The following is a 19897-nucleotide window of genomic DNA, read 5'->3' on the forward strand; positions in this document are numbered from 1 at the left end:
ACTGTATGAAGCCATCCTAAAAATATCTACTGTGGACAGAATATACAGTGGAGCCTTGAAAGCACCAAAATAACCCAGATGAATAGAAGGACAGTAGTCTCAAAACAACTGGATGCTGGCCTTATGTAGAAGTTCCATGAATATGAATCCCGATTAGCCAGACGGGCGAACACAACACACTGAGCAGGACATTGGCTGAATATGAAACACAGCACGCTCTCACACCGAGTCCTCGCTACACGGCGACGGCAGAGCCGGCCGTTGCCATGGAGCCGCGAGTTGCTATGAACCCAGTATGCTGTGAGCAGCGGTAGTGTCTGAGGAGGAAGACAGTGTGGTCTATTTAAACTCCAGCCAAGTCTCTCGCTGCGCTCAGATGACCTTTCACAGGCGTAAAACATGATCCACTCTGTTCTGAATCCTGTCCAATAAGCATGCATTTACTTCACTTTGTACAGAAACATGCACACGCATTCATGCAGATGCACACACACACACACAGTACCACAACGTGTAAAACCAAACAATATGCAGCTAAATAACAATGCACATTAATGGCCTGCTGTGAGGATAGCAACCTCACATGCTTTGGCTCTTCTTTGCACTTGGCTATTGCAGAATATCAGTGTGAATGTTTGCACTCCCTGGGGAGACAAAAGACAATGAATTTCTCCAAAGCCTCCTGCTGAAACATGAGCTGTCTGGCACACATAAAGTCTATTTTTAGAACAAAATATATTCTAAATAATGAATGGGCAGAATCTAGTAATTTTGGCAGTGTTTCTTATACCAAGCTGTTGCCTGAACATGCCAGTCGCCTCTCTTTCCATTGCTGACAGATGCAGATTACAGTATAGGTACTGTATAAATACATGGCTATCCACAGTGTGGGGACAATCATTTTAGCACTGCATCCATTTGTTCAATCTCTCCCAACAAATGTTTGCACCAGTGGGGAAACAAATGAGCCTGGCTTATCTACCAATCACTTTTGGTATGGAGGGAGGGATGATGCACTTTGTAAAAATAGCTTTGTAATTTCAATCATCTAGTCTTTACCCTCCCAAAACCAGAGTGTATCAAGTTCATGTATCAGGTTTTTGTGAGTTATGAACATTTATTATCAGATCGTGGGACTCCAGATAATATAATAGAGCGGATGGAATTGCCATCATCACAGCTCTCTATTGGGTCACATATGGATGTTCTATAGATCAAATATGGAGCAAATGGTCTATTGTTATATGATACTTCTCTGTACAATTTCCCTGCATGTGAAAATTGTGTTTTACGACTTCTCTGGGTTTCTGAGGTTTCCCTCTTCCCTCGTTTCCCTCTCTTGCTTGTAAAATCTTCATATGAGGGTGGCAGTGGGGAGGTTTTGTGTGTATGTGTGTGTGTAAACATATGTTCACTTTTGTCCATGTGGGTGTGGGGGCCGTATGTCAGCATCCACATGTGCGTTTTCTTTGAGTGTTTGGTGTATGTGTGTGTGCGTGTGCGGCAGGAAGGAAATGCAGCAGGGGTTTGGGACCCACACAAGGTCTTGTTGTTCCTCAGGTCTCCAATCCGTGCTAAGTGGAGGAATGTATAGCCTGAGGAGGAAGGCGTGGCTCCAAACACTCTCCCACTGTCCAAGGGCACCTGTTTTTCAGCTTAGCTTTCAGGCAGACAGATAGAGAGATGGGAGACAGCGGGGCATGCTCGCTCTGTTATGGAAACAAAACAGCTGTTGCTCAAACTCATGTTATACATACAATAAGAATCCAGGCAAAACACACTGTACAGTTTTTCTTACTTTCTTGTGAGATAAAGTTAGAGCCAAAGCTTGGTATGCCAGCAAGTAATGCACAAATACCACCTTTCACATTATCAGTCTGTTTTAAAATGCTGGAGGTGGGACGGTGTATTTAAGTGGATTTATAACTTGCTAAAAATGCACTCTGAGCTGAGTAATTCATCTATCTGCAGCCCCATGCCAGCTCCAAAGCACTCTGAAGCAAGAGGATGGGTCACTGGCAGCAATCACAATCAATATCAATAAAGTGCCCTTTCAAAACCTTTCCTCCCCTCTCCTGAAACGTTGCATTAATGCTGTAGGAATGTGTGATGGGGTTAATGATTTGTTGGAGGAAAATGAAATTGAAAAACTTGCTGTACAATGGCACACTTTGAGTAATGCTTAATCATTAAAGAGGGAGTCACTCCAAGCAGCATTCCTCTCTCCTCCCCTTAGAAACAGTTGTTAAAATGAAATGGCTCCAGTGAATAAAGTAGATTATGTGCACAGTAGTCATAGATAAAAAAAAAATGAAAACCTGTTTGAGGGGAGGCTGTGTTTGATCTGGCTCTGGGCCCAGAGGACTGATAACCTTGGGCACAAGATCTCACTTTGAAAGATATAGAGAAATGCTGAGAAATAATAAATAACTGCTGCAAAAATGCCTGAAAAATATGCTTATCATCTATCTAGTGTGGTCTGGCCATGTGTCGGCTAGAAAATATAGAAGTTTGAGGGAGTGGGCGGGTCAAGGGGGCTATCTCTCTAGGGAACGACATCTGCTTGAACTTTAGCCAGAGGCCAATCATAACAAGCCTCTGGTTAACTGTGCTTTTCCTTCAGACCGCAGTAGTTATTGGGATTAGCTGTTTGCATGGAGACAAAAAGGAGAACAGGCCACTGCATATTACTTAAGTCAAGATTTTACCTTATTCTCATGGGACACATGAACTCAGAACTTGATCCTTAACAGCCTTGTGAAGTCCATACCATCACTTGTCTGCCATGTTTACCGAAGGAGCAGCTATCTGTCCGTGGGACCTAAACAGTCCCCCCATTCATTCAGGCATCGTTGAACAGAGGAAGTGCCGCATTAGCTTCATGGGTAGCAGAGGAGACACAAATATATGTCTGTAGCTTCCTAGTTAACACGGTACTTTTATCTCTGTGGACATGAAATATTACAGAAAGAACAAAGAACACTTGGCCTACAATTGTCCTTGTTGGCTTAAACCGGATAATTATATTCCTATCAACGTCCACTTAATCCAATTTTTAACGGGTCCACTATTCTTCACCCTGGATATTAGGTGGATATATAGGGCAGTAAAGGTGATGCATGGATGCTGTGACCAGGCCTAATGTAATCTCCTGGACAGACCAGTGAATAATGACACAATTTGAAGGGGAACGGCAGTGAATCCGACCAGCAAACACAATGCTAGCTCACTCCCACATCGCTAGTCCTCCCTCCTGTGCTAAAGTGAGTTGCTATGATTTACAAGGTTCCTTATAAAGCCTCCTTCCTGTCTGCGCAGCATATAAGCTGTCTAGTTGTCTGCGAACGTCCCGTAGTCCTCTTATAAACACTCCGAGGACTTCTCCTTGTCTGTCTTCCTTTGATAGGCCGTTTCCAGTGGATCCTCGTTGACCACATGGTGCCATTTTGTTTATAGCTCGGCTCATTTGACCTGCAAATAAATACTGGAACATAAAAGGATGGGTTTATATTGAACACATATGGCTTTCAATAACCAAACCTTTTTGGCGATGTCCATTGTTTATTGTGAGTGGGCTGAGATTGGCAGATGGTTCAGATTGGATTGGTGGTGTTACTGCTGTAATGTTAATAAACGTCTGAGGATGTAAATATAAAATCTGTGTGTTCAGCTGATTGAGTTTTCTGATGAAAAAGCAGTAGATACAGTTATTGTAGGTGCACAATGCGAAACAAAACTTTGTAAGCTAGTCACTACATTTTGAAATACACTTGCATGTTAATTCCAATTAGAAAGACTTTTTAGACAATAAAATAGTTTCAATGGCTTTGAAAGGTACGCAGCGCACCCTTATATCTTTGAAAAAAAAAAAAACATTATCCAATGTGGCAGCGTCGATGTCTTTTAATGAAGGTTCTCGTTGTGAGGAATTTGTACCAAAGTGTGTGAAGTACCATCTAGGCCCTGAATACTGTGTGTGTGTGTGTGTGTGTGTGTGTGTGTGTGTGTCCAGCCTCCTCTTGACCCAGTGTGTGAATCCCGTCTCTCCCTCTCCGCTGTGTGTGTGAATGCAGAGCCTGGCCCTTTGTTTCCTATGACAAGTGGAGCTGTACTCTACAGACCTGCACATTTTCCACTCAATTGAATGGCCCTCTCAGATCATTAAATGTCCATTCATTAGCGGGGGGGACACAGGCAGGGACTCAGCAGCAAGACAAACACAGGGAGGCCTTTCTGGGGGGCAGCGTCCCTCACACTCTGCTCTGTGGCCTGCTCCACTGTGGGTGGCAGTGGTCGCCTTTATGTAGTACCTTAGATAACCCTGTCATGATAAACCATGTGCTCAAAGGTAGCTGTGCTTTCCTGTATGCATGAACCAAACTGTAACTTTTAACTGCTCATATTAATTTTGAGATGTAAGTGTTTGAACATTTTAAACTTGAATACCCAGAAATCATGTTTACCTACCCGGCAGGTCCGTGATGCTTTACACCAAGGGAAACCAAAGAGATGAGAGAGGAAAAGATCTAACATTGGTGAGTCCAGCTTTCTCTGAATGGGCTACTGCTCACTGCTGTTTAGGACAGTGGTTCTCAACGTGGGGTCCGGGGACCACCAGGGGTCCTTGAGGGGGTTCCAGGGGGCCCCCAGCAAACTGATGAATTGTTAAACTTCAGCATTATTTCATTTATAAGAAGTTAACACAATTAGAGAATGTAGAAGAATGACTGTTTTGATCATAGTTTCACTGTTATCTCTCTACCTACAATACAGATAGTCGTGGAATTCTGGACAAAATCATATCTAACAATAAAAATATTCTCAGATTTGGGCCCGAGAGACAAAATCTCATCAAATGGGGGTCTGTGGCTCTAATGTGGACTAAATTAGGGGTCCTTGATATGAACAAGGTTTGGATTTCACTCTTAAGATTCAATTCGTCACTTACTGTGGGTGGAGAAGTGTCCATACCTGGCACAGGAATTTCATTTGGACAAATAGGGCGAATCTATGGCCTCTCAATTAGGGGGGATGGGACCGTTTTCTCTGTTGCAGCTTCGCTTTGTGATTCAGACTGATAAGACAGTTGTATTTTTACATAAAATCCTTGCCTAGTGTAGCTTTAATGTCTGTAAGTTGTAGTGTAGATAGACATACACCATCGCTATTTCATTGAATGTTTTTTGATACTGATCATAGTCACAGAAAATAGTGGGGTTATATTACCTCTCCAGCTATGAAGCAATAGTTTCAGTACAGCAGATGCCGAGAATTTCATAAATTCACTCCACACAGCGGAGCTACAGTACATGCTTGCCTATGTACTGATACAATATGTGATCTATACTGTAGATCTCATTAGGATAGCTCAATCAACCAAAAGGCAGTGTGAATTCTGTGTAAATGTACAGTAGATGGGGTACATCCGTTGTTCCCTGGCTAGACTTTCACATCATCACCCGCCTGAGGATACCAGTCCCAGTACAAGACTGCACAGGAGAGAAGGGAGGGGAGGCAGGAGGGAGAGCGCTCACCTCCAGGGGCCAAATATTTATCCAACAACTTACTCATGGTTGGATGGATTAGCATGGCTGTTGACTGACGCACTTTGTTTCAACCTAACTTACTGACCTGATTGGCTCAGCCTAACCCCCCTGACTGAAGGGGTAAGTCTGAAAGTTTATATTTTGGAGATGGACGACTATGGCGGAGTTTTGTGCAAGCTGAGGAGGAAAAGGGGCAGAACGGGAACACCCAAAATCTGCCGTGTTCAGGCATGCCTAGAAAAATGACAGCTCTCTACACTGTGTTAACAAGCCCACCAAATAACTAGGTGGATGTCTCCCACAAGGCTTTACTTTTCCTCCCTGCTACAGATTTCTCTTAAAAAGCTTTTGAGTACAGTTGGATCTTGGTGACTAAAATTGACACAAAGTCACTAGTTGTCAATTTTACGTGTTTCACTGTGATTTGGCAATTCAAACCATGCTGAATACTTGAATAGTTCATTAATAATAGATCACCTTTACACCTGAGGTTAAAATGTGGTTTGGGCATTTGAATTTTAACCAGACAGAGTTTAACTACATGGAAATCCAGGTGTTAGACACATGTAAAACAGATTGATTTGCCTAATTGTCAGAAGGTGGCCAGACATAAATTTGGCAAAATTGATATCTAAGTGCAATTCACATGCAACAACTACATAAGTTGAAATAAATCTTCATACAAAGTCTTTCTGCTGTATACTAAACTCAACAATAATGAACATGTGTGGTGGTAACTTGCTTAATAGCATTGAAATAATGCATGGAGATCCAGATTTGCATTAGATTACATTAGAGCCTGCAAGGTTAGGCTTTTAATTAATATTTTTTAATTTAATGCAAGAGAGAATTCTCGCTCTGGCAATGCATATGTCTTTGTGAGGGAAAGAGCAATGCAATCCTGTATGGATAGCTGTGATGCATTTCTAATGCAAGGTATAAAATGTGTATAAACGCTGTCACGTGTGTTTACTGTCTGGAAATTAGACGGATGGAAAGTGCAAATGTGTCCCAAGCTTCATTGTAGACATTTATGCACAGCTTAAAAGGACGTGGTACCATGTGTGCTACTGTGCTAAAACACAGTGAAACACATCCAGCACTTGCTCTGCTGAGAGGAGAACTCGTGTCACCCAACCTGCTGATGTAGTAGAGATAATCAGGCAGATAGGAGGGAGCGGTTTCATCTAGTCCTCTATGCGTTTCAATCCCAGCCAAAACAAACAGGCTGGGATCAGGGTGGAGCTTCCTGCTGGAGTCCTGAGAGAGGGCATCTCAACCCTGAAGACTCAAGGAGAGGGTAGCTGTAACCAAGGCTACACATTCACTATTCTGTGATAAGCAATAAAAGAAGTTGGAACAAAGGGGTGAAGGGTCAAGATGGACCGTAAAATACTGGGGACTCCATTAGAGCCATGGAGCATTGAGACAGTTGCAGATAAGTTTAAATGCTTAAATGCTTAAATGACTCTTGGATGGTTAGTGATGTTTGGAATTTTGCTTCGGCAATTGGCTTTAATATACAAATGGGAACAAACATTACTCAGTTCCAATAAGTATACTATTGCCTTGTGCGTTCACCCTGCTTGGCAGCCCACTCAGAAAGTGGCCTCAGCGAATAAGAGAGCTGGAGTGGATGAGGGAACAAAGAGGTAGTACTAAAAGAAGTCTCTCTCTTTCTTTTGATCACTCCCTGAACAGCTGTTTCTGGAGGCCAGTCTTACTCATCCACTCCGGGCGAAGTGGGGCTGGAGAATAGACGCATTCTTGTCGATGGGCCTGGGGTTGCCAGGACGGGGATGCTTGCCCAGTGGCTTCCGTGCAGTGTGTGGTGCGCTGCTGCCAGCTGAGGGCAAAAGATGGTGAAAGACAGAGAGAGAACAGAATGATAGAAGAGAGAAATACATCAGAGAGAAAAAAACAGGGAGTGAGAGATGATAGGGACTTTCTTGTGTCCTTCATGATAAGTTAGACACAATATCTAATCTATGTACAGTTCCAAAACAAGAACGGAATACCGGAATAAAGATCCCAGAAGTTCACTTGTCAGTTGAGGATGCATCAGACGGATGGAGACGAATGGGAAGCCCCAAGATTCATTGCGAGAATGAGTGCGTTTATATGCACATTCATATTTGATCTTTGGGATATTCAAATATTCCATTTACTGTATGAGTTGACGCATATCCCGTTACCAATAACCAGGATAAACCCATATCCCGAATATGAAAAACTTGAATATGCTAGCCAGGATATGCCAATATTAACCCATATATTCTGGCATGTAAACACTGTATCCCACTTATTGTTTGGTGCTGTTTCCATGGAGTCACAAGCATCAAAATAACATGCCACTAATGAACTCAAAACTAGAACGTCTATAGTTTATAGTACTATCTCCATGTGTACAGGTATATGAAAAAACTGTTTACTTATCGTTCCATGTAAACGGCATATTCTCAGACCTTAGCTGGGATAAGACTCATATTTGGAATATTAATGTGCATGTAAACACACTCAATGACACATCATGTCCAAACTGCAACACTCTATAGCACAGAGTCAGTTGAAACAGCAGGGAAACTCAACTGCTGAGCGTTGTAATTGATCATGCACGATTCATGTCTGTGAATCCCATTACATTCACCTCCTGGAAAACAACATATTTTTAGTTTTTAGTGCTTACTTACCAGTAGGCATACATAAAAATTTCAACCAATAAAACCATCAAGGATTTTTGAACAATCCCCCCACCAAACAAAGGATCCTCACTTTGAAAGACTTTCTTTATCTTTCTATTCTTGTGAGGACATTTGATCCTCATAAGTATAGAAATACAAGAACACACGCACACACATACGCGCACACACACGCACACACACAGGCACACACACTACTGGATTGTCAGCGAGGGGTACCACTGTGGCAGAGTGCCATTGTCCAGCTCACTGGGGCTGGCACTGCTCACAGCCAGTTGGACCGGGACACTCAATTAGTGCAGTGCAGTGTTACAAATACTGATTGACATGGAATGCTGTCCGGGTCAGAGGCCTGCTGTCTCTATCCAGGAGGCTGTTTGTTTACATCCATGCATTGTAAACATGCTACAAAGTGAAAACTTGTTGAAGTATGCACTCACATTGGGAGGTCCGATTACAATAAACCTATTAAAGCTGTGGAACACAAATTTGTTGCCCAAAATCTCAGCACTGAGCTCATCTTGTCTAACACAGTAACAATAAGTCAGGACAGCTTCATATCAATAATCTTCTGGTTTGCTACTCTCTATCGGTGACTGATATAAGCCTATAGGGATTCAACTAAACCCAGTTTGTGAAAACTTTTACATTTGCTGTTCTAAACTCCTCGAGTCTGGTAGGTCTTTCCTGGGGAAAATCTTATGGCGCAAGTGATGAGTTTTATGTTTACAACAGAGGTTTGTTCGGAATAAATAGAAGAAGAACTGGCATGAGCAGTGAGAGAGACAAAAAGAAGAATGCCACCTACAGAAACTCAAACTGGACTGGAGTGCAGAAACACCACAGTAATGACCGCTTGGCACCAAAAAAAATGAGGATCTCAGTGTACATAATGCACAGTAATTCTCCTGGTTTAAGTGTGAAATGTGCCTGATTCAGATTGAAGGGCAGCAACAGGAGCTGCTCCTATTGACGGTGGAAAACCGAAGCTAAAAACACAGAGAGAAGAAAGACACTAACAGCCTTGGCATGAGCGTGCACACACACACACACACACACACGTACTCACAAACACACACACACACAGACAGTAACCCAGGGTGCAAAAGGAGCCATGCAGGCAGACTGACGTAGACGGACGCGAAACGGAAGTGTTTTAACTCTTGAGCCTGACTACAGGGAGACGAATGTCATTAGAGCTGCATTACAGGCAGCAGATGGCCAATAGCAGTCAGCCTCCTCAGCCAGTGTGGGTGGAAGGAGCTCTGCAGGGGGGGGGGTGGCTTTGGGAGGTGTTTTGGATATATTTGTCTGTGTGTTCAAATGTGTGTGTGTGTTTGGGGAAGAGGTCCTGCCCTCTCACATCTGGCCACATGTGTCTTCCATTAGCTTTTTGACTCCTTTGGCAGCTGTGGACTCCTGGGAACACATTACCCTGGCCTTACCTGGGCTCTTTCCTCTGGTCCCCTTCAGCGTACAACACACACACACACACACACACACACACACACACACATAGTACACCAGGCTCTGAACCGCCCACAGTCCTGGTGTGAAACAGCCTGTCAACAGTGGGGCCTCGATTCCATGTAGCCGAGCCTTGGACGGTTTACAGCACCACTGGGAGGCTGGGACGACCATTGTTCTGGACCAATCCCAGATCAAGTCCAGTCCCTTTAGTTTTAGGGAGTGTTGAACTTCAGGCCAGTTTCAAGGAAAGCCCACGCCAATTACTGTAGTTTTCCTGAAGGCCTTGAGTTTGACTCTGTTGTACTTTTGACCGGTGTTGAGTCAGTGTTGTTGGGTTATGCATTTCACAGCTCATGTATTCCATAGATTTCTGGAAACATTTCGAGAATAGACTGATGATACAAAACTCGTCGCCAGCAGCTTTTCCGAGAATTTAGCCACGGAAGAGGAGCACAAGTTAAGGCGGACTTGCGTTGACTCAAATGACTCAAAGTCCTTGAGTCATTGCCATTTTCTTTTTTCTTGTTTTGATCTCTAATCAGCACTAAAGAAGGAGAGAGACGGTGGGGGGAGAGAGAGAAAGTTAGTAGTTAATAGTCTTCCAGGTCTCCCACTCATGAGAACGCCCTGACTCCCTAAGCCGGCCGACCATTCAATCAGATCAGCACAAACTAGCCAGTGGCGCTTCATTATCTGAAGGAGCTCCATGCAGCCTTGAAGTTTTTAAAGGGAAATGAAATTGCGTTGATGGTTGCGGGGGCGTAGGAAGCAACGAGCCGGGTTTGTTGTTGCGGTGTCACCGTCCCCTCGTAATTAAATCCTAAACATCCTTTGCAGCGTAGGTGTGTGTGTGTGGGGGTTACATGCACATTAGTGTATTGGTCGGGGTCATTTTGTGTGTTTGTGTGTGTGTGTGTGTGTGTGTAGGGGGACTAAATATACCACTCAGTGTCACTAAACAAGTTCTAACAGTGCAAATGCTCGGTTGGGGAAGTTGTGTGTGTGTTGATAAGTGTGTGTGTGTGTGTGTGAGTACATATCGGCATATATGGCATATATGTGTGTTTCCCTTCCTCAATCCTGTACTAATGCACAAGCTGCAGGCATTTCTGCATGTTGGTTCAAGCCTAGAAACACTTGCCTTGCCACCCTATAATAATCTGCCGTTTTTATAATTCTCACTATGTAATTCTCCTCTCTTGCAGCACTTCAACCATACTTTCAGAAAGCATTCACTAGGGCATAGGAGAGCAGACTGGATTTCTCTTGAGGGCTTAATAACACAGCGTGCCCCTCTGCGGGAGAATACAAATAAAAGTGGAATGCTGAAACGGGTATTTTGAATTGAAAAAAAAAAGGAACAGAAGAGCTGGGAGTAGAGATAAAAGAAGAGGTACAACTCCGACTTGAAGTAAAAGCTCATTTTGATAACTATAACCATTGTCATCAAGGTCCTGTGATAATTGCTAACCCCCCTTTCCATTTTCTCTCTGATACTCCCACATACTAATAGCGGTGTCTTTGGGTCACTGCTATTAGTGTCACCCTGTTTGGCCTGACGGGGGTTTCTTTAATCACGCAGATGGCTCTCAGTAAGATTTGAGAAGTTTTGAGGGGAAGAAAATTACTTTCTTGGAGGGAAAATGCCTCCATTTGTAATGTTCAGGACAAAAGGTACAAGGCTTTTCTACCCAGACAGCGATCAGACCCAACCCCAGTTAGCTGGTAATTGCTGGGTTTTTGCCGTGCAATGCCTGAGCTTTTGTCCGACTCTGGAAACCAGCCAGCTGTTCCACTTTTACACATTGCATTAGGGAAGTACAAAACATTTCCCCAAAAGCCGTCTCATGTTACTGTGGCATTAGAGAGCCGTGAGGGGTTTGACTGGTGGATTCTCCAGGAGGTTTAGAGAGTTCATTTGAGCATGTTTAGGATAGATCTCGTTCTCAGGGTTCCCACCCCAGGACAAATGTGAAATTCCCTGACTGAAAATTGATTTAAACCAAGGGCTGAGGAGTGATGTCCATACAGAACACACACTGCACACACACACACACACACACACACACACACACACACACACATCCATATCTTGTAGAGGCATCCACATCAGCCTATGACATAAAAATGCAATATCTATGGGTTTACTGGTTGCATATTGCTGAGTCTGAGATGGTTGGTATATTCTCAGATAGGAATTATATTTATGGATCAAAGACAAATGGCAAGTTGCCAGATTATTAGGTACGGCCTCTGCTATAACCTGAAGGCTTTTCACAAGCATAAGTTGAGTCTTGGTAGATGACTGAGCTGTTGTGAAAAACAGATTGATCTGAAAACAGTCTCTCTATAATGTCTGTGACACTTTTATGTGTGCTTCTAATAGAGCAGCAGTTGTATATGATGGTAAACTCAATTTGATAATTTGAGTTCAGAGACGAAAGAAGCAAAGGTCAATTCAAACAATGATGGAGCCTGTATTAAAATACCTACATCTTTCTTTTATAAAAAGGTAGGGACTATAAAATCTCATAAAAAATCTCTCATAATAAATACTATTAGCGTTAGCAGTACTAACACTAATGTTTCATTGGGATGCATAGACCAAACCCATGATAGCAAACAACAACTACAGAGCCACCAGAATCCTGTGACAGTGGAAACTTGTTGAAGTGTGTTTCTTTTATTTTCCCATTTCCAGGTGATATTTTGACCAGATTTTGTGTTGCAAACATCCTTTGTTGTGTGTTTGTTGGTAGGGGTACATGTTACATGTGTGTGTGTGTGTGTGTGTGTGTGTGTGTGTGTGTCTGGTGTAATACAGTAGAAAGGGCATGGTGGTCTTCTCAATATTACTCTACCACATATAAATGTAAGACCTTTGCACCATCTACTGGATGGTTTGTTATACTACAATGACCTGATACAGCAATATGTCTGCTCTTTATACACAGCATCATGTAGGTGTGTTGACCCGGGGACATGTTCCTTGGTCAATATGGTCAGATAAACAAATGATGTCCCCAGGTCAACATTAGGCATGATGTTCCCGGGTCAAAAAGTATGAAATCCTTGCTTGCTAGCTAAGTGGTAAGCAGGCTAAGAGATCCTGATCATGTTTTTGTCAGAATAATTTACTTCCAACTATCGATGGAAGCAATGACAATAGACTATGTGGCATCTAATCAAGAGTGTATGCGGAAGCAGATATTTTGAAGAAAGTGGAAGATTTCTGTTTGCATCACTGTGTAAAACAATTGCTCCTTGACATGAAAGTTATGTTGGATAAAATTAACCATCTTGAAGTAAATTTGAATTATACTGTGGAAACAGTTCAGTGAAAAAGTTGTAAAAGGCTCATTATTCCATGCTGCAAGACATCTATGAGAATCACTGGGTAACACATAAAGCTGACATGCTGAGAAAACCCCAGATTGGAAAACCTGTAGCCAGACCCACAAGCGATAGGATTGTGCATATTTCTTTTGGACTGAATGATGATAAATCCAGTTGATAGCAAGATCAGACACCACTGATATTGTGCTGTTACAGCTTTCTAAGAGGACAACACCTCCCAGGCGTCCACGAGCATCTGTTCCACAAACCGTGGATCAAACACACTTTTACTGTATTGTTCTACAAAGTCACTTTCACATATTTATTGGGAATTTTTTTGGCTGGGTTCAAAGCAAAGTGAAAGTGGAAAGGAAGGTATTGAAATGTAATGTAATGTAAATGAAATTTTTGGAAGTTTAAAATTCAAATAACAGAAATCAAATAGAATTCACTCCCTTTGTGTGTTTCCAATTAAAGCTGCACTAGGCAACTTTACATGTTGGTGCCCCCAAATGGCAGCAAGATGTAACTGTTTAACTTCGTGGCCCAGAAATCATGTAATGTGATGTCAGTAAACTGCACACAGCTCACTCACGTTTACTAACCCGGCCGGTCTGTGATGCTTTATACCAAAGGAAACCAAAGAGAAGAGAGAGGAAAAGATCTAATGTTGGAGGGTCCAGCTTTCTCTGGACGGAGCACTGCTCACTGCTGTTTAGGACACAGTTTGGATTTTACTCCTATGTTTCGATTTGTGTCTCCAGAATTTAATTTGGGTAAATAAGGTGAATCTACAGGGGGGATGGGACGGTTTTCTCTGTTGCAGCCCCGCTTTTTGATTTAGGCTGATAAAACAGGTGTAATTTTACATAAAAATCTTGCCTAGTGCAGCTTTGACATGCCACATTGGCAAAAATATGTTCAACATTTCATACTTAGACTTCATCTTTTGATTGGCTTTGGAAGTTATATTATTATATTTTCATTTTAAAATGTGTCCCTCTCTGTCTTTCTTGCTTAAAGGTCTCATAACAGATTTTGATTCCCAAAGTTTCAAAGAAACAAAATCATCCCCCTGCAGATACCTTGTTTGAAAATAAAGAGGTGTGCTATGTGTGCTATGCAGTGAGCTTCTCCTGATTTTGGCATTTGCCAGTGTCTTCCATCATAAAATGAAACAACAAAGAGTGCAGTCAAAGTGGATTATCTGCATTTCCCCATTGTTATGAGAAATGAATAATACAGGCCTGATTACATTAAGATCATAGTACTGGTGTTCACAGTCACTGTCCTGAACACAGATCCCTCTAACGCTGTAGTGTAGACAGACAGTATACTTTTATAGTATTGTGAAATAAAAGGTTTCCACAGAGCTGAGCCCAAATGCTGCAGATTGCTTTTTATACATTGTTGAATATTGTTAGCTTTCTTGGACAGGTCCACTTGAAAAATGTCTAAATGGAGTTGGTTAAATAAATAATGAAAATAAATTAAAAGTATTGAACTGGAGTAAGAAGAGCTTCACAGAGCTTAAAGCAGAGAAAATCAACTAGGTGCTTTGATTCTGCTTTCATGGCGCCTCCTGTGCTACAGAAACAAACCAGTAGAGGGCAGTAGATCATCAGATATGCACTGCAGAGCTCACTGTATTGTATCAGAAATGTCATTTGAATACTTACGATAGTATTCTGTACAAAAGATATATTCGACTGTGGATGGCACGGGGAAGAATCGTTTAAAGTAGCCAACAAAAGGCGATTTGCACGCATTTATTAAAGTGAAGCTTCATTTGTCTATTCTTGTACCCAGAAAACTCTTAAATCACAGTGCCGCAGGCGTACAGCAGGGGGCGCTGTGCACCGTGCTTTCAGCTGCAAAGGAGTTGGAGAAAAACCAAACCCATAAACCCTACAGACACAAAACGATGTCGCCGTGCCTAAATCCTGAGCAAAAACGATATTAATATTAATATTCTTAACACTGATTTAGACTGGAAACTGTCACAAATCTTGCCAGAATACATGCGCACTAGCCTAAATAAAATGATTCACTTTCAAGACTCTTTCCCCCCCCAATATGGACTACTCAGAAGGAATAGATAGAATTCCTTCTTTTGCTGGCTGTGTTGATCAAATTTGCATTTACACACACACACACACACACACACACACGCACACACACACACACACACACACACACACACACACACACACACACACACACACACACACACACACACACACACACACAATGGACACTGCAGAAGAATTTACCCAAAGGCAATATCAATGGAACGAGTCCTTTATCGCTTCAATCTCTTTCACCAAACTTCACTGTCCGACGACACCTTTGAATGACAATGCGTGTCTATGGGAGGCAGGCTGGCAGTCTTTGAATAGGGTGAATAAGTGTGATTTCTAGCCCTTGTTAAGAAAACATTGCATAAGAAACATTAGGGAGACGCTGTGGCTGCATAGTGATTAAGCCAGAGGAAAGTTCTGTTCCAGTTCTGCTTTTACTGGAACATCTTGGTGCCAATGATCTTGGTGCTTTAGATACGGATGCTGCAAAAAAAAAGTGTATCATTGGACTTGTAGGTGGGTGTATTGCTGGACAGACAGTCAGTAAAGGCCTATAGACCTGTGCGCCGGGTGAACAGGTAAATGCAAATCTAAAGAAAAAAAAAAACAGTGGCGCTGTGAGGCATGCGTGCATAGGCTGAAGGCTGGGTTTCACCACCATTTCGCCTGGAGCGCAAGAGGGGGGAAAAAAAACTCCAGTGGAGCCAATGGGAAGGCGGCATCCAGCCCAGCTCTCTATAACTCTGTCTCGCAGGGGCTGAGCGATGCCACAACCAAGTTTCTACAGCTGGGAGAGTTTCAGTGGACTATAGGCTCTCCTTTGGACGCGCGTCTACACCGCGCACACCAGCTGTTTATCGCGATTTTCCTTTGCGCACTCCAAATCAAAAGAATCCAGCCGTGGACTTTCTTTCCTCTGGAGGGCTGCTATCCACGATGAGCGCCGGACAGACTTATGAGAAGAAGATTGCGAGTATTTTGACCGACCTTCCCGGATCTATGAGTTGCCACCCGAACTCCAAGGACTCTCCTACTCTCCCCGAGTCTTCGGTGACGGACATGGGGTACTACAGCGGACAGACGGCGCACGGCCATCACGAATATTACCAGGGCCAAGCCTACGGGCAGCCCATGAACTCCTACCATCACCAGTTTAATCTGAACGGAATGGGGGCAGCGGGAGCTTACCCCACCAAATCTGAATACCCCTACACAAATAGCTACAGACAGTACGGACATTACAACAGAGATCATCTGCAGGCGTCGCCTCCAAGCTCAGGTAAATGTTGAAATCATGAACCTGTTATTTTAATTTTACTGTGTTCATATTTGTCTCCAGAGGGCATGCTGTCTGTGCGTAAAGTTCAAGTAAACTGATTTATTTGGGCCCAGACAAGCCATAGTCGTGTGCCTGCACTTAAGCAAAAGATTACTGATTGCATATGAAAAAATACCACGAACTGTTTTAGTTTAAAAAAATTTCCATTATTTTCTGGGAATCATTTGTGTTTGAAAAGTAATGGGGCATGATGAATAGGCAGTGACATGCTGACTAAAGACAAAGCAAATGCCTCCTTTAGGTTTCCAGGTTTCCATATCGCACATCTTACTGGGCAAGAGCCAATTAATTTGACAGAATATTTGATTTATTATACATCTATTTACAGGTAAAAACTAACTTTAGGCCAGTGAAACTGGCTTGTGTTAATGTCATGATTTAACACTCTGCCGAGGAATGAGCCAGCCATTAACAGCTGGTCATAAAGCAATGATGGTTTGATTAAAGCTAGTAATAATCACGTTGTCATTTCGCAAATATGTTAAGTTAGGCCAGCCACATTGGAAATTACAGGGACTGAAATTATCCTTATCCTGTGGTTTGGTCTGTGTTTTGGTTTTGTAACATTTCTGTATTTGTAAGTCTTGTACATTGCCATATTTCAGTTTTCAGTGTTGCTATAATAATATGAATAAGCTACAAAAAATATTAATAGTTATCAGGGTGTTATGTCTGGTCAACAGCCACATTTCCCATCTCATCTCTTTTTTGGTGGGGAATTAAACTTTTATTGAATTTTGTTCATTGTTTTAGACTTCGAAGCTACTGAATCTTAATGGTCCATTTTTTTGCTGTCATTTTTTTTTTTTAGTGAAAGAAGAACCAGAGCCTGAGGTCCGCATGGTGAACGGAAAGCCGAAAAAGATCCGCAAGCCGAGGACGATCTACTCCAGCTACCAGCTCGCCGCCCTGCAGAGGCGCTTCCAGAAGGCGCAGTACCTCGCTCTCCCCGAGAGAGCGGAGCTGGCGGCTCAGCTCGGCCTGACTCAGACACAGGTAGGCATAAACACCGCGAGACCCAGTGTTGACACCTGACATTTTCAAATTCATCAATATTTTATAACTGGGGTCACGTGAGTCATTGCTTTTGAATGTGGCTAATAACTTGCACGGCCCCCCTCATTACTCACTGACGTGTAATTACGCACAAAAGACATTTGGTTTAAATGGATTATACACTTTTTTGGCTGTTATAAATACGTTATACAATTAGAAATGCTCTATATTCTCTTCATAAATATGGAAAAAACAGAGCTTTTTATGTTAATTTTACATACAAGGTTGCATTTATGACAGAATTTGTATAGCACTTTATCTTTGTATTTGCTGTTCCATCACACTGACTTTACACACTGACTCCCATAGGTCAAGATCTGGTTCCAGAACCGGAGGTCCAAATTCAAGAAGCTGTACAAGAACGGCGAGGTTCCCCTGGAGCACAGTCCCAACGCCAGCGACTCCATGGCCTGCAACTCCCCGCCCTCCCCCGCGGTCTGGGACAACAGCACCCCGCAGAGCACCCCGATCAGCAGGCCTCAGGTCCCGCAGACGACACACAGCTCGTCGCCCCCCTACCTGGAGGATTATAACAACCACTGGTACCAGCAGGGATCACATCTACAGCACCCGGGCACCGTGCACCACCCAGTCCCGCAGCAAAGTGTGGGAGCTGTTTATTAACAATGACTCAAGAGCAGATTTTTTTTTTTTAAACCGAGGCCTCTCCACAATGACTCTGCAGAGCAAAAGTTGACTGGACCTGGAGAAAAGGCCTGAGGTGAAACAGTGGTTTTGGTTCTGGATGTTCAGCGCAGTGCGTCCCTGAGACTCTGGGTAGACCTGCACACAAGAATGTTTCAGAACTCGGTTTGCGATTCACAAAGCACATAAGGGATTTCTAATCACTTGTGGCAGCATATTTAAAGGACGTCTGGCGTGGTTTTTAAATTATTTATAGCTTCTGTTGTATTTCTTTAAATTTCTTTTGTAAATGAATATGCAAAGTTTTTTTTTTAACAAGTAGTCTAACCAGAAACCGAATAATGACAAAAACTGTGCAGTTGATCCATGCTACATTCAATTCATGTATATGGGTTTGTAGAGAGCGCGTCAAAAACTCAGGTCATATTTATATGGATTTGTACAAAACGTCGAAGGCTGTAAATATGTGTTTATATGCAGAACCACTATGATCATATGTGTTTGAAACGGAAAGACTGCGCAGTGGTGCTTCCAAAACGTTTTTTATATTCATGTAATTAGTACACTTGTTGCCTTCCTGTCATTTGAATAAAGGTGTTAATTGAATATTGTGTGTGTAGCCGCCTTTTTTGAAATACAGGACCAGGCCTTTAACCGACCGTGCAGACAGTGAACTGAAGGCTGTGAGGTCTGCTAAAGCCCAACCACCACCTTATGATAACTTACACACTGCAGGTAATTTCACTTTGTTTCCAATGCTGTTTCACTTGTTTCAGTAACTGTCGTGAATCAAGAGAAAATATCTTGAAACAATGTTACATGATTCAAGAAAATTCTCGATGCAAGTCTTTTTGCATTGGAAGAAAATAACCATCTCGCCCCGTTGACAGATTTTTCCACTTGGTTTAAGAAAAATAAGATGTGTCAACTGTGCGATGTTAACTCAGTCAAAAGCGTCTGGAATACTTACAGCAGCCCACGCATCTTTAAATGATTTATGTTTGCTCAGCCATTCATGCTGTCCAAGAAGATTTTTTTTTTTTTTTTTTGCTCCACTTGAAAGAATAGTAATCTTTCTTCATGTCGTACTGAGTAATGGATTAGTTTCATGGTTTGGGTGACACTACAGCCTGTGTTTCTGGAGCTTGGAGAAGTAGCATAGCATCCATGGTTATGACAAGGTACAGGCGCTCGCCATGTTTCAGCATAAGTGAGTCCATATTTGATCTTATAGGATAATTTTTAACATGATAATGGGGAGCAGAGATCCAGCAGAAATGCCCAGAATCTATGTGGAAACCATATCGAAAACAAATGTAAACCAGGACAGGAGAGTCTAAGCTGTATAATAATAATTTATCACACAGACCAAATAATCAGCAATTGCCTCCCCTGGTTTAGCACTGTGAGCTGCGTGCAAAGCGCTGCAGTAGGAGGCGACACGCAAGCAGACATGTTGGAGTCACTCGGTTTTATTACTATTCTGTTGCCAGATAACAAGAGAGAATACAGCTCAGAGAGAGAGAGAGAGAGAGAGAGAGAGAGGGGGGGGGGGGGGGGGGGTAAGTCTCTAGCCTTAGGGGATCTCACACGCACGCGCGCGCGCACACGCTCACAGCAGGATATACATACATATAAAAAACTGCCAAAATCGTATCAGAAAGCACAACCCCTCATTATTTGTTTATTCGACATTTACAGCTTAAATATCTTAACACGGTTTGT

The 19897-nt window shown here is 42.6% G+C and overlaps 1 protein-coding gene across 1 annotated transcript; it reads left to right on the top strand.

The window, feature by feature from the left end:
• The first annotated feature begins 15900 nt into the window (after positions 1–15900).
• dlx3b (distal-less homeobox 3b) lies at positions 15901–18778 on the top strand. Its single transcript, XM_071926728.2, has 3 exons — positions 15901–16411; positions 17283–17467; positions 17837–18778. The coding sequence occupies exons 1-3, from the start codon at positions 16069–16071 to the stop codon at positions 18149–18151; spliced, it is 843 nt and encodes a 280-aa protein (XP_071782829.1). The 5' UTR covers positions 15901–16068; the 3' UTR covers positions 18152–18778.
• The last annotated feature ends 1119 nt before the right edge of the window (positions 18779–19897 follow it).

This window comes from Centroberyx gerrardi, chromosome 20 (assembly GCF_048128805.1).
Source record: "Centroberyx gerrardi isolate f3 chromosome 20, fCenGer3.hap1.cur.20231027, whole genome shotgun sequence".
Taxonomy (NCBI): Eukaryota; Metazoa; Chordata; class Actinopteri; order Beryciformes; family Berycidae; genus Centroberyx; species Centroberyx gerrardi.

Excerpts from the sequence above, each read along its gene's own strand:
- dlx3b (XM_071926728.2), top strand. The coding sequence starts at position 16,069 with ATGAGCGCCGGACAGACTTATGAGAAGAAGATTGCGAGTATTTTGACC. Across the intron at positions 16,412-17,282 it reads GGCGTCGCCTCCAAGCTCAG|TGAAAGAAGAACCAGAGCCT; the intron begins GTAAATGTTGAA and ends TTTTTTTTTTAG. Across the intron at positions 17,468-17,836 it reads TCGGCCTGACTCAGACACAG|GTCAAGATCTGGTTCCAGAA; the intron begins GTAGGCATAAAC and ends TGACTCCCATAG.